Genomic DNA, 22,149 nt, shown 5'->3' on the forward strand with positions numbered 1-22,149 from the left:
CCTCCACAGATATAATTTTGAAGTGAGTACTTGATAAACAAACAAACAAAAAAGCTCAAATTTTATCTAAAGGCATCAATGTCCTGGAGAATTTGTAGTCTTGATGGTGTAGGTCAAACCAGATTTTGGTTAAAAAATCTTCAACCTAGCTTTCTTCTTGTCTGACTAATGGCATATATATCAATGATAGCACAGAAATTCTGTATCAGAAATGTTGCCGCTAACAGAGTGTAACAATAAAGACAACAGCATTCTGTTTCTTAGTCCTTCAGTAACCATGGAGAAAGAGGGACAGTAGGTCAGTATAATTCCCTTTTGCCCTAATTATTTCCCCATACTGTTCACCCCATTGAGATAGATGGGATTTAATTGCTTCGAATGTTTTGTCAATCCATTTTTCTCATACTTTTCAATTGTTTGAACTTTTCTGATATTTGCATTCAGAATGAATTGGCCAGATAAGGTTTCCAGGAAGCATGTATTTATCAAATAAGACTCTAGGAAGCTGCGACTAATTTTATGTAATCTTGGAGTTAGAGGGTATCTTCATGTTTGGGGGCTGACAGCAGGAGGATATGATGTTATAAGCAGGACCACCTTGAACTATAGACTTGACAAAAATATGATAATTAATTTGGGTGTATGGTGAAGATTTTCCTAAGTTATTTAAGAAATGTTAAGGGTTTAGTCCAATTAACAATATTTTGTTATATGTTGTTTATAACTGTACACTCTGTGGAGTTTTTAAAAAAAAGAGTCTCTGTTTTTTAAAGAAATACTATTTTAGCAAGACAAGCCATCCATATAAGCATGAAATAGACAATTCTGTCATTGCAAAAGGACTTTGTGCTTATTTTATTCAGTGGCAAGATCAGAGGACCACATAAAGCATTTAGCTTGTGGCTAAATCTTTGTAAATCATGGCAAAAGGAAGATCTTTGACAGCCACATGAGAAAGAAATGATAAGAAAATATAGACAATCAAGTTTCTTTGGATAAAACTGACATAATTTAAGGACTCTTGGTCAAAGTATGGGGTTTAGGGCTCAGTTTCCTAAAGGAAATAACAGCATTACAGGCACCTGCAGTTTAATGATTGAATCTACCAAAGATGATATATCAAGATTATTGCTTTCTACTAACTATTGCTGCAGTATTAGCAGACCAAAGGTTTTTGTGATAAAATGATAATACATACTTCATGGTAAACATCAAATTGTTACCATCAGAACATGATGAGGATAGAAGAATTTTCTAATAGAAGGCCCTAAGTTCCTTCTATTATGTTAAGAAATGGGTTATAAATTCCAGACTGATTCCTCAGTGATTTCAGTATAATTATTGTCACTAGAGATTTAAAATTTTCAGAGACTATTCATTTGACAATATGGTTTTGGGGAAAGCTATTAAAACTGAAAATATTAAATCAATCACTTTGTTGAGTATCTACTTTGTATAGACCATTAAACTAGATAAAATCTAAGGATTCAAGATGTTCATGAAAAATGGCAAACTTAAAAGAATGCTTCTTTGGGGACAAATGGTGTGCTCCTTTGGGGTGCTAGCTGAGTTTCTTTTTTTTGTTATTCCAAAATGATTTCTGTTGATGTTTTGATGTGGTGATTCATTTAGGATCCCTTAGATGAGGTGGTGGTCTCTGAGGTTTTTTTTTTTTTCCAGGTCTAGATACTTCCTGAGGGTATTCTCTTTACCAGCAGATCCTGGGAAGTCATTGGATGCTTTCAGTCTATTTGCCTTTTCCATGCTTTCCCAAAAGTCTGCCAAAGAGGATTTATCCATTGTTCTAGTGTTGAAGAGGAGCAGCAACAATTTATCACTAGCTTATTATACTAATAGTTGTCATCCCTTACTCATATAGAGGATCCAAGATACCAAAGGACTAGTTTAATGGAACAATGCTAACTTTGCCATTTCTTTATTAGGATGATTTTGTGGTTAAAAATCAGTATCTATTTTGCCATATTTTCATTTTTCTTTTGTTCTTTGAGTTATTAATATCCATACCAATCACTTGCAAGCTAATAATGTGTTGCTTCTCTCTCTCTCTCTCTCTCTCTCTCTCTCTCTCTCTCTCTCTCTCTCTCTCTCTCTCTCTCTCTCTCTCTTCTGTCTTTCTTTCTTTTTTCTTTCATTTTTGCTGACTCCAGGGCCAGTGCTCTATCCACTGCGTCACCTAGCCGCCCCTTTATTTCAATTTTCACCGAAATTCCTTGTCAATAACTCTTTTGTTTCTTCAACTTGTTTCTTCAACTAGATAAGTTATTGGAGCAGTGATTTTACATCTTTCTCTTTTCCCCCTCCCCAACCCAGTGTTAGTGAGGTCTAACACTCAATTAAGTGACAATATCATCTTTTTCATGTTTCACCCTTAAAAATGTGTCTAAATTTGTAAAGTATGAAGAATATTTTTGTTTTCTTTAACCAGAAACTAGATCTACATTATATATACAATGTATACATATATATTATACACATTATATATTATATATTTTATACATATATTTTATGTGTATATGCATGTATATGTACACATCATATATTTTTACACATTTATTTTATGCATGTATACATGTATATATGCATATACATGTATATAGCATACACATTATACATTTATTTTATATAAGTATATAGGTATGTATATATGTATGTACTATATATTTTATACACATATTATATATTTTATATATGTATATACATATTATATATTCCATACATATATTTTATATATGTATATATATCTGTATATTATATTCTACACACTTATTTTATATCTATGCATTCATGTATATGCATATACATGCATATTATACATTTATACACACATTTTATATATTTCATACATATATGTGCAATATGTGCACGTGTGTATATAGGCACATATGCATACATTGTATATTTTACGCATATTTTATATATGCATATATGCATACACGTACATATTATATATTTATACATATATTACATATGCATACATGTTGTGGATACATATATATCACATATGTACACACACACACACACATATAATTGATCGTTAACGGAGTCAGCTTTAACCAAGCCCCTGAGATCTCTCAGGGGACACTCGGGAAGGGAAGAGGGGACGCGATTCAATTCTGTTCAGTTCAGTAAGCATTTATTCAACGCCCCCGACACGCCCAAGCGCGCAGGTCAAAGCCGCGGCCCCCGCCCCGACGGGCCTCCCCCCCAAGCCGGCCCTTCCCAGCCTGCCCCGGGGCGGCCCGCCCGGCGCTCCCGCCCCGCTCCCCGGCGCGGCCCCGCCCGCTCAGCGCACGGAAGGCGGCCGGGCCGGCCGCGCATGCCCAGTCACCGAGCGGCGCTCCCGCGGTCCCGCCTCCACGCTCTCCCGGGGCTCCCCGGCCCGCCTGCGTCCCGGCTTCAGCCGCGCTCTCCGTCTCCGCGCCGCCGCCGCCGCCGCCGCCTCCGAAGGGCCGGCAAGATGAGCTGAGCCTCAGTGGCCGACGTTTCCAGCGCTGCCTGCAGGTACTTGGGGTCCGACCAGAGCTCCCCCCGCCGCCCCCGGGCTCAGGCACGTACCGGGGCCCCCCGCTCGGGCGCCTGAGGTCGGGAAGCTGGGCCTGGAGGAGGGCGGAGGCAGTTTGTGTACGGTTACCACGGAGACGGGGGCGGGCCTTCCTGCCGCGCGGCCCCGGATCGGGGCTCGGCCTGAGCGACCCCGCCAGCCCCGCCGCGCGGCGTGCCGGGGACCGCGGATCGCGGCCTCTTGCTTCCCTCCCCTTGCCCTGGGCGGGGGCCTTCCCGCCCTCTCTTCCCTGCCGCCGCCGCCGCCCTGGAGAGCCCGAGGGACCCGGGCCGGGCGCGGCGGGCGGGCGGGGGGCGAGGCCGGTTCTCCCGCCAGATCCCGCGCCCCAGCCCTCCTATACGGCGCCTTCCCCATAGAGGGAGAAATCCAGGGGTTCGCATGGGGCACTTGCGCGCACCGAGAGGTAATGCCGCTAATTCCTAATTATTGGACTAATTAATCTAAACCACGTTTATGTAGCTTGGTCAAGGTTGGAAAACACTTGATGTGTTTTGGGGGATGACTGTTCCCATTTTATTTATTTTATTTTTAGAATTTTGCAAGGCAACGGGGTTAAGTGGCTTGCCCAAGGCCACACAGCTAGTAATTATTAAGTATCTGAGGCAGGATTTGGACATCAGCTACTTTAAAAAAAAAACTACTTCATAAGAGTCAGGTTCATTCTCTAATAGAGCAGGGACTTGATACTGATTGGACCCAAAGAATTCTCTTTGTTCCTTGAAAACACAAAACTAAAAACATGCCTTAAAACTATCTTGAACAAAATAACAACCTTGCTCCCATTTTTTCTATTTCCTTAAGGTGGTATTTTTTTTTCATTTATTTAAGCAATTTTTTTACTTTCCATGTGGATAATTGATTCATACCTCTTAAGCAACTTTATATTTTCAAAAATTGAACTATTTAAGGAACTATAATAGAACCTTAAGGTGGTTAGATTTTAGCAAAGTATTTGACAAAACCCTCTGATGATACTGTCCTTGTGCCCAAGATGGCCTTGTGAAAGTACCATTAGGAGGGAATTTAACAGATTGAACCCAAAATAACTACTGATGGGTTGAGTTTCTCAGGGAAAGGGTCTCTTCTTGGACCTTGAGTCTTCAATGGTTTTATTAATGAATTGGAAAAAGGAGTAGATGGCATGTTTTTCAGATTTGTAAATGTTATTTAATAGTTGGATGACAAATTTAGTGACCAAAAAGAACCAGGTATGCTAGAACAATGGCCTGGATTTCATCTGATTATGTAAGAGATACATGCTGCAATTAGCAGAAAAGATCTAACTTTGCTTAAACAAGTTAACTTCACAAATAAAAGACCAGGGATTAAAAGAATTCCTTTAAGTAAAAGTGATCCCTTCTTCCAAAGCTGTTAATGTTTTATTCTCAAAAAAATGAACTTTACCTTTTTTTTTAATATGAGATGCATTGGGCCTGTGTTTAAGACCTGTCTCAGTACCTGTCACTTTACTTCTTAATGCCCTAGATGATTCTGTGTTTTTAAAATAAATTTACATTTTTAGCAGTCATTGAAAAAAATGAGTTTCAGATTCTCTTCTTTCATTCTTTCCTCCTACCCCATTGAGAAGGCAAGCAATGTGATATCAATTATACATGTGAAAAATGCAAAATATATTTCTATAATAGCCATGTTACAAAAAGAGAAGAAAAATAAAGTGAAAAAAATGATTAAGAATCAGACTTCATTAGTTATCTCTTAGAAGGTGATTTTAGCATTTTTTTTAACATGAGTCCTTTGGATTTATCTTGGATCATTTTTTGATCAGTATTACCAAGTCTTTCCCAAATGGTTATTGTTACAATACTGCTGTTCTGTGTACAGTGTTCTGGTTTTGCTCACCTTTCATCAGTTCACATAAGTTTTCTAGGTTTTTTGAAACCAGCCCCCTCAGCATTTTTTTTCTTTTTTTTTTTTTATTAAGGCAATGGCATTAAGTGACTTTGCCCAAGGTCACACAGCTTGGTAATTGTTGAGTGTCTGAGTCTGCATTTGAACTCAGATCCTCCTGACTCCAGGGCCAGTGCTCTATCCACTGTGCCACCTAGCTACCCCCTCCCCTTAACATTTCTTCTAGTATAATAGATAACCCTCAAGTTTCAGAGAAGATGTTGACCTTCATTGATAGAGGTAATTACATATTTTGCATTTACTTAATTCCTGTACATGCTATCTCCCTTGATAGAATCTAAGCTCTTTGAGGTCATGGACTGTTCACATATTTGCTTTTGTATTTCCAGCATGAAGTACAAAGCCTGTTTCATGATAGATGCTTAATACTTGTTAATTGAAAGATTAGTTAAAAAAAATGTAGAATATACAAAATAAATTTTAGGCAATTTGGAAGGTGGAGGCACTAGGAGCTAGTAGAGGGAAATCAGCAAATGGTTCACGTGAAAGGTAATACTTGAGCTCAGTTTTGAGGGGAATAAGATTCCAAGAGACCATGATTAGGCATGAGTGCATTACTGGCACAAGGCAACAGCCATTGGAAAGGCACAGAGATTGTCAATGGGAAGATGTGTGTGTGTGAGGAACAGCACAGAGTCTAATTTGTCTGGTTCCTAGATTATGTGAAAGGGAGTAATATATGATAAGCCTGGAAAGATAGTTTGATGCCAGGTGAAGGATTTTAAATGCTGAAAAAAAGTTTGTAGATGGGAGATTAAGACTAATTAAGTTTGTGAGAAAATGATCTGAATTTTTTGGTGGATTGTAAACTTAATCCATGTGGAGGATTAAAAAGAAACCCCCAACAAACTAAGAAGAACTTTGACTGTGTTTAAGAGAGGTGTTCACAAAATGGGAGGTGATAATCTCAAAATATGCTTCTCTGATCAAGTCACTTCAGCAATATTTCATATATTTTTGCAACCACATTTTAAGAAGGACATTGTTAATCTGGAGAACATTTAGAAGAAGGCAACAGAAATTACAAATGATCTTGAGACCATGACATCAGAGGGTTGGTTTGATTAATTTGAGACATTTAGTTTAAAGAAGAAGGCCTATAGCCACTGTCTTAAGAGTATTTGAATGGAAGATTAAATTTGATCTGGAGGGCAGAAGTTGCAGAGAACCAGATTTAAGAAAGAGCTTCCTAATGAATGGAATGATGCTTTAGCAGGTTGAATTTTCTTTTCCTGGAGGTCTTCAAATACATATTGGATGACCACTTAGTGATAATGTTGTAATGATTATTCCTGTTTACCCTTAAATCTTAACCATGTATGCCCTGTGTTTCTGTCTCCAGGATACCCATCTTTTTCATTTGAAAAGAATAGCATTTTGGTTGAATTTTTCTTATGATTCTTTTTCCTCCTGACATACAAATTAGAACATGTGACTTGATGGAAGTTGAAAGTCATATGTTTTGGCTATGTTAGGCAACAGTTTCAATATTTTGAGTTACATTGTGGAACTTTTTTTTTTTTTTGCTGTTTTAGAACACCATCCAGTGATATCTCCCTGTGGAATACAATCATTTATACATACATTACAAACCATTTATTTTTATTTCTGTGTTTTTCTTAAGTTAAAAAAACAAAATACCAATTAGCTTATATAGTTTTAATAACTTCTCCAGTTGTGTCTGTATGTTTAAGTTTGGAAAAGCTTATTTTTTTTTATGAGCAAATAAATTTTCCATATTTTTTATTTTTAAAATTTTCTGTTTTAGAATTAATAGTTAATTTTAAAGCTTAGAGATTTAATTTTTTAAGGTGTATAACAAACTTGCCTGTGGCGTCTTACCTAGGAAATAATAAAAAAGCAGAAGTATATTAAGAATCTGCATATGATCTGATAGATTAACCATTATTCTTTAGGAGCTCTTGCCAAAGAGCTTTCTAATGAAAATCATAGTAGATTAGAACTGGAAGGGATCATAGAGATTATTTAGTACAACCCTTTTATTTTATAGATGAGTTATCAGTGGTTTTCTAACAGTATTTATAATTGCGTGTTGAAATTTGATCCATATTTTCTGTAACAGATACCTAGAACTTAGATTTGTGGTAGTTCAGTTTAAGCATATTATGGACAATTAAGCACCTGGGCTTTGCTCTGAATTTTGTTACAAAAAATCCATATTTTGGGAAAAATTTTTATTCCTTATATTTATGTAAGTCTTTGTTCTTATAATTGGCAATCAGGGAGCATGTAGTCAGATAATGGGACAGAAAAGAAATTTTAGTTAAGAATCCTTCTTAGCAGGATCCAGATCAACTTGAACATTAGAAGAGTAAAGGATCTGTAGTATTTGGAAAGCAATATTAATTAAAATAAGCAAATGAATGACAATTTTAAAAAAGGAATAAATGATAAAAATGAATAGGAGGGAAGAGATTATATCTAAAAAACTACTTTTTCATGTAGCTTTATTATACTATAATTTCTATTTCCTTTAAGACAAATTAATGTCACATCTCAATTAACTATATCTAATGGAAAGTAGGGTCATAGATGGGTGAAGAAAAATAGTTGTCATAAAATAACAGACTATCCATGCATTCAGCTAGACATTTATTAATCTCTGACCCTATAATTGTATTACTTAAATCCTAATTTATCTTGTCTTATGAAAAGGGGCTATGGGTTTCTGACAGTCTCTGTTCTTTGCTACTTTTGTAATGGTAACCTTCTAGGACATAGGACGGGTATGGTTTTGGTTTCTGAAAGAAATACTCATTTGAAATGATGTCTTACTTGAGATGTTGATTGTGGATTTAAATATTCATTAGTATTTAGCATTTGAAAGCATAATATAGCAAAATATAATATAGAGTACTTATGCATTCACTAATCCTTTAATTGAATGTTACTAACACATAATTGTTAATAATGCTGCTATCTATCTGCAGTGTGTGGTGTGCTTCCCGAAGGGTACTTTGCCTTAAAAAAGAAAGATGCAGTCTTCACATGATAAAAAATTAGAAAAACTGGACCCATTTTATAGACGTTCATTGTCCAAGCAGAAGACCAGTGCAGAGATTATCAATGAAGCACGGAATGCATTAAGGACAGTTAGAACTCAAAGACCATTTACACCACGTGAAGATCAAAGAAAACTTTTTGGACCTGCATCTTCAAGGACAGCAGATAATAGACCTCCTTCTTCTTTTAGGTACTGATGCTTATATTTCGGTATGGTTTTAAAAGTTTACAAAACCATTGACCTTTTTCCTGGTCTTCTTTTAACTGCTGATGATTACCTTTTTATCTCTTTAGTGATTCATGTGACTGGAAAGTCCTGTGCCTAAAAACTGATAATAGTGTTTTTCAAGTCATATTTATAGAGAATGGCATAAAATAATTTTTATATTACAGATGTATTGTTTCATTAATCCATCAATGTGCTTTATCTCACCTGAAAATTATGGAAAGGAGTTTATTACTAAATGTTAATCTTTAATTTAATCTTAATCTTTTTCCAATTAAAAATCCTAAATAATTACATATAGTTTTATTATTTTATAACATATTATACTTTATTAGCTGAAAGTAAACTATATCCTAGAAATTAAATAGTTAAGTATGCAGAAACTAATGTGTTTTCATTGTTTCTTATCTAGCCTTCATGCTTCCAGCTTTGAACCATCTGATTCAAGACCAATTTCTGGTACACGTCTCAGTCCACTAGAGCTTGTGAGTATCTTTTGTTTACAATACTGTATGATAGCATTGACAGAAAATACTTAGAATGAGTACTTCTCTATATTTTAGGAGGACTGGTAAAGAGGTAGATATTGGATCCAGTAGAACATTCAGGAGGTGATAAGACAGTTCCATGATAATGCTTTTATATGTAATAGATAATAAAGAAAAGAACTTGACAAAAAAAAGTTTCTCTAATTATCTGAGCTGTTTATAATAATAACCCTGCAAGGAATATTAGAATTTTGAAAATTTCAACTTCTGAGAAAAGTAAGATGCTAAGAAATTTAATATGAGCAAATGTGCTAGAAATAAAGGCAAGTTCCTGGTAATCAGATAAAAGTTCCCTAAACCTTGGAGGTCACATTGGCACTAAGGTGAACCCAATGGATCTGCTTTGGCCCAGACTCAGTAGACCAGGAGAGATTTGATTCTAGCAGTCAATAATCATTGCTTAACGACTATTACATGCCAGGCATTCTCAAAGACTGAACCAATCTTGGATTCTCAAGGGACCTTTATTTCTGCTGAAGGTTTAAGAACATGGGGCTGGATCTGTAGCTCTGGGAGTCATCTGTATAGAGATAATAATTAAACCCCTGGGAACCTATGAGGTCGCCAAGTGATAAAGTGTAAAGAGAGAAGAAAACTGGGTTTAGAACTGAGCCTTGGGAAATGCTTACTGTTAGGGAGTGTGACAGTGATAGATAATGAATCAACAAAGCAGACTAAGGTGTCTGCTTTACCAGTAGGAGGAGGAGGAGAGAGAGAATGGTATTATGAAAATGCAGAGAGGATATAATATTCTGGAGAAGATGGTGGTGCTAGGTAAAATTAACATGCAGCAAAGAAATCAAGGAGGGTGATTGTGGAGAAAAGAATATTGGTTTTGTCAATAAAGAGATCATGGAGGAGGGAGCAGAATGAGAGGGTGGGGGGGCAGAGAGAGAGAGATAGAGACAGAGAAAGGAGAACTTGAGAATAGTTTCAGTTGAATGGTTGAATGATGGGTTTGGAAGCCACATTGCAAAGACAGAGGAGTAAATGAAGTGGAGTGGAGAAAATAAAGGTAAGTACTTTTCTCAGGGTGTTTGGCTGAGAAATGGAGAATAAGTATAGGATGGTGGTTTAACCTGTGATAGGACCAGAAGTATACATGGGACTTGAGGAGATTGAGGAACTGGGAGCTTAGAATATTTGAGACATCATCTTTGTGAATATTGAAGGTCCCTGGAAAAAAAAGAGGAAGATGGTGAGTCTGGGGCTGAACTCTTTGAGTAAGGAAGGGAGAATGACCAAGGGCATATAGACAGAAGGCAAAATGATTTGTATAAGGGTGAAAAGTTTAGTTGAGTGAACTTCAGAGAAATGATATATTACAATAAATTCTGTAAATATGTTGGGGTTTTCCCCCCCAAAAAGACAGATCCTATTTGTAGTACGTTACATCATTTTGGGGTTGGTTTTTTTTAGTTTTTTTTTTTTTTGCAAGGCAAATGGGGTTAAGTGGCTTGCCCAAGGCTACACAGCTTGATAATTATTAAGTATCTGAGGTCGGATTTGAACTCAGGTACTTCTGACTCCGGGGCCAGTGCTCTGTCCACTGGGCCAACTAGCCGCTCCCCATGGTTTTTCTTGGCAAAGATCCTGGAGTGGTTTGCAATTTCCTTCTCCAATTCATTTTACAGATGAGGAAATTGAGGCAGATAGGGTGAAGTGATTTGCCCAGGGTCATGTAGCTATTGTGTCTGAAGCCAGATTTGAACTTAGGAAGAAGAGCCTTCTTGACTTCAGGCCCAATCCTGTATCTGCTGTCATCTAATTGCTACAAATAACATTTTTAGGTTATGGCCTAAATTTTATTTTTTAGTTATATTTTTAAACTTGATGGGTGGAAGATGACTTTTTAAAGTTGTCTTAATTTGAATTCTTCTGATAATATTAGAGAATTTGAATAATTTTTCAGGTGGCTGTTAGCAATTTGCATTTTCTCCATTGAAGAATTCTCCCCATTAGAGAAAAGAGAATACTCTTATAGATTTATATTGGTTCTGTGTAGACCCTGAATATCAAATTTCTAATCAGATTTATTTGTAATAGAGAGTTAGCACGACAAATTCATAGAAATCTTGCAATGCTCGAGGCAGCTAAGAATGGAAGTCACAAATTAGTTGCTGATTTGTGTTATTAGGAGTTTTCATGCTGTGAGTGGCTCGCTGTCTCTAGATCTGTAAACTCAGTAAATATGCTATATTTTTTTACTTTTTTTTAAGACAATTGTGTTATAAAAATATGTGACTGCCAGTTGCATAGCAAATTGGGACTAGGCCATTTCAGTTGACACTAGACCCCAAATATGGGGGGAGACAGATTTTTTGTTCATCAAAATCAATAAATAGGACATAATACAAGGATTAGGTTAATTGATAGAAGAATACAAAATTAGATATACTAATTTCTAATTGGAGGAAAGATTGGGGACTTTCTAACTTGGGAGGGGGATGGGAGAATTTCAGGAATTGAGAAGGTGGGGAAAGTGAGCAAGTGGACTTTCCCAGAGGTGAAATAGGGTGTCACTCAATTCCCACAATTAGCAAATGGGAGAATTTACAGGAAAATGAAATTTAAGTCTCAAAATGGAGTTAGTTTGACAAGAGAGGAGTCAGTTTGGTTCACACAATTTTCTCAGTAGGGAAACTGCAGTCTCTGATCCTAAACTGCTCTCAGACCTAGAAACCTTTTCAATGAAAAAGACTAAATTTTTCCAGTGATGCCATTTATAGATTACCTTGAATCTTGAAACATGACAATCTCAGAAGGAATCCATCTGGAGTAGATCTAGGGAGGAGTGAATATTTGAGTCTAAGTGGATTGCAGCAGTTGCTCTTGATAACCAGCTTGCAAAAAAGTAGCACAAGATAGATTATCTAGTGAAATACCTGAAAAAGGAGGTGAGCTAGTTATCTAATGGGAGGAAGGGATAGACAAGAAGCCTGAGGCTAAGAGCTCTAGAGGATGTGTCCAGAAATGACACAGTAGGAGAAAGCTTGGATGGATCTTGATCTGTACTCCTGAAAGGCCATTATTATTATAATTATTGATTGGATCTCAGGTCCCTCAAAGTATAAATGTTTAATTGTATTTATTGCCCATATTTTTATTTGTTCCTTTTTATCTTGTGGATACTGCCTTTTATTGAACAAATCATATTTTTGTGTAATCATTCTCTTTCTGTCAGTTTTTCCTGATTTTGTGGTAATATAGACACACAGATGATGTTTGCCAGTTTCATTTATATTCTGATAGGATGCTAAAGTTTCTTATTGCCTCAGTTTTTTGTTGAGTCCAATGCATCTTACTGCCACATCTTATCATGTTCCCTGTGGAATGTAGGTTCCTTTTGAGGGCAGAGACTGTTTTCTCTTTTGACTTTTTGTCCCCAGATTCCAGCATGATTCTTTACCCAGTGAATAAAGGAAGATTTTATGAAATGCCTACTGTGGGCAAAGCTCTTCACTAATACTATCTTATTTAATTCTCACAACAATCCTCTGAGGGCTGGTGCTCTATCCACTGCACCACCTAGCTACCCCCTTGTCCTTTTTATCTTAAACTCAACATGTCCAAAATGGAACCAACCTTCCTGAAAACTAGCCTGTTTCTGTGGCCTATGTACCTTTCTTTCTTGTCACCTAACTTTACAATTAGCTTCTAAGTGTCGATGATTCTATCTCTAACATCATATATTCCATTATCTCCAGCCATACAGCCTAGGCTTTCATCATCTCTCACATGGATCATTGTAAAAGCCTTCTCATTTATCACATCTCTGATCCATCCTTCACGCAACTGCTGAAGTAATCATCCTGAGCCTTAGGTCTGGTCATGACATGACTGTGCTAAAAAATCCTTGATTCCTCTTTCCTGTTTTCCCTCCATTCAATGTTTATAGGATAAATCATGCATTCTTTAGCTTGATGTTTAAAATTTTAATTATAATATTTACCTCATGCTACTCACTGTGGGAAATAAAACCCCTTACAAATACTCTTTGTGTTTGACCCTCAAAAACAACCAAGTTTACAACTGAAGAAACTGTGACAGCCTTGGCTTAGAAAGTTTCTGAGGTCAAATTTTAATTTAGGTCTCTAATCATCAGGCCAACTAGCTGCTCCTATAAAGACACTCCAATTATCTTTCCAGCCTTAATTTTTCTATCCTAAAAATATCCAGCCAAATTTGACTACTAGTTGTTCCCCATAATCAACATTCATCTTCTTATTCCATAGATCTTGTGTGTACAAGCTGGACATGGTGACTAAAAGTACTTTGCTTAGTCCCTCTTGGGATTCTGTCTTCCTTCTCTGAGTATATGTTGTGTCTCCTAGTGAAACAAAAGCTTCCTGAGGGAAGGGACAGTTTATTTTCACATTGAAGGAGGCACACAGTAAATACTTGAAACGATCTCCTTTATTTATTCTCTGAGATGATCCCGAGTCATATTTTTATTAGCTATAATTTTTAATGTGTTCTGGCTTCATTTATAGTGAGAATGGAAAAATTATATGTTCTAATTCCTTCAGCAGTATCAACTGGGTTTCTTGTATATGATTTACTAAAACTGTGTGCCTTTGTTAATTTACATCCAGAAGCAGCAGCAGCAGCAACAACAACAACAAAATCACATCTCTACAAGTCTAGAATTACATACATGTAGAGGTCAAACATAAAAAAAATCCATATCATGGAACTCAACAAAGAAATTAATCTACAAATAACACATGATAACTGTCTCAGAAAACAAGAGAGAGGTGGGTATATGGGGGAGAATTGTTTGAAGTCTCTCTCATTACCAAGCTCTTGCCACTCTGCATCCACCTCTACCAGAGTACCTGTTTGTTTTTTTTTTTTTTAAACATCCATGCCCTTACCCCTATTCCTACTTGTCTTTTAGGCTTGCTCTCTGAATTACTCTAACCAGTTATGGCTATGCTTTTCTAATTGAGTTGTTAGAGAAATCAGGTTGAGATTGAGGGAGAAGACTTCTTTCTCATTTCTTTCTGTACTGGGGAGAAGTTGGTACTGCTGTATTCATTCTGGTTTGCTGAAATTGCAATTTGAGCTGTATGTCTTATGTCTGTTTTATCCTTATTTTTCTCTTCTTTAAAAAAATCCAATATAATGGCAAATATAAATTAATAAAAAAAAGGGTACTGTAATAGAATGTAAGCTTTTTACAGGCAAAAACTGAAATTGAACAAAGAATTTTTATTTTAGTATCTCTGATGCCTATCATAGGACCTAGTATTCACGTACAGTTATTAATAAGAGCCTGTTTATTTATTAATGTGCTCTCTAAAACCATAATGTCTTGAAGAAAGATAATGATGTAGCAGAAAAAGAGGGCATAGTATTAGAGTAGTTTTATCTAATAGCCCATTTAAGCTACTGCCAGTGCCTAGGATGATGGCGAGATGCTGATAGCTTGCTAATGGAGACCCTGGTCTTCCAGTCAACAGGCTGGGCTAGAACAATTGTACTATTAACTGCATTCAGGGAAAAAGATCAATGGCTTAAATTGCCATACTCTAGAAACACCAGGTGAAGGTTCTCTTGTATTTTTATTTTCATGTGAAAATATTGGAAGATGAAAAATAAACTGTAGTTAAACTATTCATTTTTGCTCTATGGAATCTTTGACACAGATTAACAATTTTTCCATGGGCATGTCAACTAATTTCTATGTTCCTCCATCATTTCAATAAGACTACTGGTGAAGAGGTGATGGAGGGAGTTTCCAGACTTAGAATTTCCTATATGGATGAAATTAATAGCTCCCAAATTACAGAAAATACAGATAAATTACTAAAGGAATCTTAACAAAATGGTTCTTAACAAAAATTCTTATATTTTATATATATTTTATGTAATTCTGATACAATTGCATTGTATGTTTAATTTTGGACCCTGTCTTTTTTGTTGCTATTGATATTCTCCGGGATTAACTCCACCCTCTTCCATCTTTCTTTTTATTTTTTGTCTTTATCTGCAAAATACTTCTGTAATATTGAGTAATTTTAGCCAGTAGAATAATGTAGTAATTTTTATCTCCTTATGGAGACACATATAGATAATAGCTAGTTAACCCCAGTTAAAAGGATATCTTGTCGTTAGTATGCTGTTCAGTATCACTGCTGAAGGCTATTGTGCAATATCTATTTTGCTCTATGAATTTGTTCTTTGAATTCTTTATAGTTCAAAAAGTTTTTAAATATGTATCTCATGCCTTTTGACAGCATATTTAAACTATTTTGGTCATTCTGTTACTCTCATAGAGGAATCTGGTGAGAAACTGATGTGACTTTTTGGCATGGAATGTCTTCTTTCTGACAATTAGAAATTTTTTTCTATGTAGTTGTAGCATAATACACTTTTGAAATTTCATGAAAATTTGCCAAGGTGACTTGAATTTTAAGGTCTACATTTGAAATTCTATTAATATGTTCTATTTTTTCATGTTTCATTTGTTCTTGATAATTCCAAGAAGTTTCTTTAATCAGTTTGTCAGAATCCAGCAATCATAATGTTTTGGGATTTTTTTTTTTGTTTTCCAAAACTCCAATAATTGTAATTAAATCTTTATGACCTAGCTAATAAATCCATAATTTTAGTTGCATTATTCCCACATCTCTTTCTAGTTATTTTTCAACCATTTTTTTGCTGTCATTATATTGTCTGCCATTTTTTGTTTGCCTATTTTAGACAATTTATTAATTCATTCTTATTTTCAAATTTTCTATTATACTCTACATTTTGGAGACTTTTGTCATTTTTGGATTCTGAGATTTTTTAAAACCTCGTTCAATCTTAGCTTTGGTTTGTCTTTTATTTTATATTTATCTATACACATATATCTGTATATAGTCAGTTGGGTTGAGTTTCTTTTCATTCTGTATATAATTTTCTTTCCAGTTTGAATCCTCCAAAATTTTTTTGAGTGTTATTTATCTATTTGTGTCTCTTGTAATTTCCTGCATTGATTTTTTTTGTATGCATTTTTCTCATTTTTCCTTTGCTTTTTTTCTCACTAATATATTTTTAAAAATAAATCATTGATCACCTTTAATTTTCCTGTTGTCAAGGTAGGTTTTCTTTACTTGTGTGAATGTTGTAATTTTCTTTCTTTTTATTATTTCACTTGTTATTTTTGAGGAAGAAATGTCCCTCCTTGCAACCTTTTTATTCTGCCACCTTCCCCAAAGTCAGGAGGTCTCCTAATGACAGAGAAATTAGCAGACCATCCAAGTCCTTTCTCTTTTCTATAGGTTTTCCTTTTGCAGGACCCTAAAATCTGGCTTTACCTCTTTTCTCAAGGGATAGCTTATGGTGATAAACTTCCTAAACTGTTAGGTCTTCTGTAGGGATACCTCAAGTTGATGAACTTCCTGAACTATTAGGTCTTCTGTAGGACAGGAAATGTCATGAGGTGATGGTCTGTTTTGTTGATGATCATGATCAGGGACCAGAGACTGGGCTGGTAAGTTAGGTTCACTATAAATGTGATACATTTCATACTAGTCAGTGGAGAACTACTCCTTCCCTGCAGGCGTCCAGCCTCTGCGGGATCCTTGGAACCTAACAGGAGGGATAGAGTTGGCGAAATGAGTTGAGTCAACACAGGGGTTAAAGGCAGGAGTAGGTTGACTGACTGTCTGTTCTCAGATTTATTTTTATAGCAAGCAAGCTAAGATCATTTCCTTGGTTACAAAAGTTTATAATTTTCATTATCAATCTTATAATCCATGTGGTTACAAGTTTCATTATCAATCATGTAGTTAATTAATTTTTTGTCCCTGCTCAGACCGTGATGACCTCAACCTGTCTGTTGCCTAGTTTGTTGCTGCATAGTAAAGTTATTAGTTAAGCAGAACTTTCCTGATAATAATCTTTGATATAATTCATTTAATTGAATGCTTTTATGTTTTTGTGCTGCATATGTAATGTTTTTTGATAAGCTCCCTTGACAACCTACAGTAAGGGCAGTTATGTTTGTCCACCCGTCTGTTGACTCCTTCAGTAACCAATTTTCCCTTCAGCCCTTGCTGGTAGTTGCCACGGTTTCTATGATTTTTTATTCTTTCCCAATAAACTAAGGCTGTTAAAATTCACGTATCAGTCACCTATACTAACTATTCTTTCACCATCTTTATCATATATTCCTGTGTATGGTAAGGGGGGGGGTAAAACTGTTAATTTCCCTGGAGTTATACCTAACCCATCCTGTATCTGTTTTCCCTGTTAATATTATGAAGTCTCCTTGGAATTCCCAGTGTTGGGTTTACCAGAGATTACTTAATACTGGAACCTTTTGTATGCCTCAGGGAGAGGCAATCCTGTTAAATTTGGACAGAGTTCACAGTCTGTTTTATTCAAGGAATTTCTCTGGAATCCTTCCTTTATAGTCATTCCACTATTAGGATGAGTAAGTTTTGCAATCAATATTAGTCCTACAAATATGGGTATACATAGAATCCCTATATATTTATTGAAGAAGGAAATGTTGTTCCATCAGGCAGTGTGGCTGCCTTGAATTTTCTTGCTGCAGCTGTGTCAAACAGCTTAGAGACCCTGGCTCCCAACAGCCATGTTCTTTTTTTTTAATTTTTTTTTATTAAAGATTATATTTGAGTTTTACAATTTTTCCCCCCAATCTTACTTCCCTCCCCCCCACCCCCCACAGAAAGCAATTTGTCAGTCTTTACTTTGTTTCCATGCTGTACATTGATCCAAATTGAGTGTGGTGAGAGAGAAATCCTATCCTTAAGGAAGAAACAAAGTATAAGAGATAACAAGATCAGACATTAAGATATCTTTTATTCCCCCCTAAATTAAAGGGAATAGTCCTTGAACTTTGTTCAAATTCTATGGTTCTTTATCTGGATAAAGATGGCATTCTCCTTTGCAGACAGCCCCAAATTGTCCTTGATTGTTGCACTGATGGAATGAGTGAGTCCATCAAGGTTGATCATCGCCCCCATGTTGCTGTTAGGGTGTACAATGTTTTTCTGGTTCTGCTCATCTCAGCATCAGTTCATGAGGCCATGTTCTTTATACCCCCTCCATTAGCATTGAACCTGGGGATCCTTTCCTGGTCTCTCAACAGCCAGAAATGTGGGGTGTGCTTGGGAGGTGGTTATGCTTGCTCTCATTTTATAATAACAAGAAATGGTATTTGTTGATAATGTTTATTTTAAGTTGGTGTTAATATGCAAATAGGATGGCTGTATCTCTTCTTCTGGACCGAAAATCAATAAGAACCTGACCGTTTACATGAATAAATGTGGTATTTTATCTAGTGTCTGTCTCAATTTGTTTTTTCTAAATCATATTCTGCTCATTCCTTTTGTTATCACAGAACCTAGTTATCATAAACTCTGTGTACTTTTCATGGTGAAATAATATTTAAAATTTTAGGATAGAAAGGAAGAGATTGAGAATTAGGATATCTGGAATTAAAAAGGAAATGTTTTGTGCTTGTCATTAAAATATAGACCCTGTTCTACTCTTTAGCCCACAGAACTTTCTTTTTTTAAAAATCTTATTTTTAACATTTAAAAAAATTCTTTGATATTTTATTTATTTATTTTTCCAATTACATGCAACAGTAATTTTCAACATATATTTTTTGCAAAGTTTTGAGTGTCACATTTTTCTTCCTCCTTTCTTCCTGACAGAAAACAGTCTTATGTAGACTATACATCTATAACCATACTCAGCATAGATCCATATTGAATTTACCTCTTTTAATGTGAATTACTTTTATTTTGATAGTGAAATGAATAAATAACTCCGCAGCAGTGCATTATATATTGAGAACACCACAGTTGCTCTCAGTTGCACATGTAACACATGGAACAAATCACAGTAATAAGAGTACAGAGAAGGGCAGGATCTCAAAGGTTCTATGTTTAGGAGAAAATTGTTTGATTTCTGACCTCCAGGTGAGGCTATTTATGTCTTACTAATATCAAATAGTTTTATAGAATTCATAAATTCACAAATGATTATTTAGGGCAGCTGGGTGGCACAGTGGATAGAGCACTAGCCTTGGAGTCAGGAGGATGGAAGTTCTAATCTAGCTTCAGACACTTGACCCTTACTAGCTTTGTGACCTTGGGCAAGTCACTTAACCCTGGTTGCCTTGCATCTAAGGCCATCTTCAGTTGTCTTGATTCATATCTGACCACTGAACCCAGATGCCTCTGGATGAGAAAGTGAGACTGGTAACTTAGCATAGTCCCCCCTCACTCAAATCCAGTTCATGTGCTTGTCATGGCATCACGTTCCTGATGCCAAGTTGTTCTTTGAGAGCAAAGGACAAAACATCAATGTCACTTTTATGTATAGGGTGTACGGCTAATGCCTCTCCTATATTACATATCTGAGTATTAAGATTCTCTTAAGATATAGCATCTTCATAATTACATATTGAAGTTATTTCTTTTCCTTTTTTAAAATTTTAGCCAGTTGCTTCAGGATCTAAGTCAAATTACTGCCTTACATTTTAAGGAATTAAAATAATAGGACTGAGTTTTTAAAAACCAGCTACCTAATGAGTTTTGTCTCCTTCAGAGTAGATAACTAGATGTGTGTTTGTGTGTGTGTGTGTGTTGGTTGAGGGGAGATTATTTACTTAATCTAATAATGCTTCCTGTATTTCCTTTTTCTTTTTAAAATTTTATTTATTTAAGGCAATAGGGTTAAGATGGGCTTGCCCAAGGTTACACAGTTAGGCAATTATTAAGTGTCTGAGGTTGGATTTGAACTCAGGTACTCCTGACTCCAGGGCCTATACTCTATCCCCTGTACCACCTAGCTGCCCCTGCTTCTGTTTTTTTTTTCCAAAAACTTTTAAAATTATTCTTTTGGAATTGTCTTTAAAACCAACAGCATCTTATTTTTAGTACATGTTGTTTATTTTAATTTTTTTCAATTACATATTAATGAACATTTTTTAATCTCATTTTTAAAAAAATTAGAGTTCCAAATTCTCTCCCTCTTTACCCACCCTCTTCCTTGAGAAGGCAAGCAATTTAATATAGATTATATATGACAGCACATTCTTTTAATTATCCTCAGTGGTATAGAATTTTTATCCTGTGAGAATATATTTGCTTTTTTTTTTTTTTGAAATGATCAGTTCAGAGCCAATTTTGGTGAATAATGTGGATAACCAAGATAGATGATGAAACTGAATTTTAGAGACAAAAATAAGATATATATAACTGAAATAATGAATCCAAGCCTCTTTTTTCTTCTGTGAAGGCCATTCCAAAGGAAGAGACCAGAAACATTTTGAATAATAGGAGCCCTAATTAGAAAGTTTATCATCTTTGAAGGGCAACCTTCAGTTCATTTGGATATGTAAGTTTTGCTTGGATTATTTTAGGAACAATGAAAACATGATAGTTTCAGAATTTTCTGTTTTATAATTATTTCTGATATTGTTTGTAGACCTCAATTTGTAATAGCTGTATTAATTATTGAATTTAATATTAGAGAAAATTCCTCTAAATACTTTCTTTTTGTATTATTCTCTTAATATTCATTCAAATCACAGATTTAAGTGTAAAAAAGAAAGGGGAAGGAAAAAGATGGAGACTCAAGGGGGTCATCCCCAGAAGTTCTGGTGCTGATGCTGTGTCTTAGGTTGTGGAACCTGGATTAGGGCTGTATATTCTATTTGTTTTTCTGAATGTAGCTATCATTTTTCTTCTTTCAAAGGGTTAGAGCTAATAACTGTTCTCAAGGATTTCTGGTATTTTGCTAACAGTCTTGCCCTTCCAAGCATAGAACTTCAGAGACCTAGAAAAAAATGCTGCTTGAAGCATTTTGATAATCTTGAGATGTAAATTGATGGAACCATTTCTTCCAGTTTAACCAGCATTTATTAAGCACCCATTGTATGTACACTACAATTGCTAAAGGCTAGTGATACAGAATCCAAATGATGTCATATCTTAAGCTTAAGGAGTTTGTAGTCCATTAAGGTAGGAAAGGGAATAGATCTTCATACAAATAAGTTTATACAGAGCAAAAAAAAATCATTTGAAGAGGAGGGGGATACTAATAATAGCCAGGGAGATCAAGAGAGGCTTTTGATAGGAGTTAGTACATGAACTGAACCTAAGAGACTAAGGATTCCCAGAGGCTGTGGAAGAATGGAAATGAATGCTCTGTTAGACCAGAGGAACAGTAATGAGCATGTAAATTAGACTGAGAGCTGTTTGCATGGAAGAAAATTGATGGATGAATAGGAGATTTATTGTGGAGGTAGAAAAAATAAGATGTGATATTTAGTTGACTGAGTATTGGGGGTGAAGGAATGTTAAAGATAATTGAATCCAAATAACTGAAAAGATGGTAGTATCCTCAACAAAAACAGACTAATTTGGAGAAGGGAAAATATTCTTAGATATATTGAATTTGAGTTGAAAGTTTGAGATGTTCAACAGATAATTGGTGCCGGGGGACCAGGACTGGATATATAGATTTGAGAGTCATATATAAAGGTGATAATTGAGCTCAAGGGAACTGATCATCAGGAGAAAGAGGGTGTAGTTAGGACCCAGTACCAAGCCTCAGGGGATCATCCATCCTTAGGAGGCAGGACATAGAATCAGCAAAGGTAACTGAGAGGGAGCAGTTAGATAGAACATCAGGATAGAGCAGTGCTATAAAATTCCAGAGTAAGGTATCCAGGTTGAAGGTGTATGTGGGCATCACTGTTAAAAAGCTACTCAAAGGTCAGAAGGACAAAAATTGACTCGGCAATTAAACAATAAGTTGTAACTTTGAATATATTCCTGTTAGAATCAGGAAGGATAAAGATT

General features: G+C 35.8%; 1 protein-coding gene across 5 annotated transcripts in view; it reads left to right on the forward strand.

Moving 5' to 3' along the window:
* Positions 1-22,149, forward strand: part of ARMC2 (armadillo repeat containing 2) — a 389,015-nt gene that overhangs the window by 219,357 nt on the left and 147,509 nt on the right. For 2 of the 5 annotated variants that reach the window (XM_074187298.1, XM_074187302.1), the window contains exons 1-3: positions 3,677-3,986; positions 8,464-8,726; positions 9,175-9,247. In XM_074187298.1, coding sequence (XP_074043399.1) covers positions 8,509-8,726; positions 9,175-9,247 — 291 coding nt within the window. In that variant the 5' untranslated portion in view covers positions 3,677-3,986; positions 8,464-8,508. Of the gene's footprint in view, positions 1-203; positions 299-3,355; positions 3,523-3,676; positions 3,987-8,463; positions 8,727-9,174; positions 9,248-22,149 lie in introns of those variants that run through there. The other 3 variants (XM_074187301.1, XM_074187299.1, XM_074187300.1) reach the window with 3 other exon arrangements.

The sequence above is a fragment of the Macrotis lagotis genome, chromosome 5 (genome assembly GCF_037893015.1).
Source record: "Macrotis lagotis isolate mMagLag1 chromosome 5, bilby.v1.9.chrom.fasta, whole genome shotgun sequence".
Lineage (NCBI taxonomy): Eukaryota > Metazoa > Chordata > Mammalia > Peramelemorphia > Peramelidae > Macrotis > Macrotis lagotis.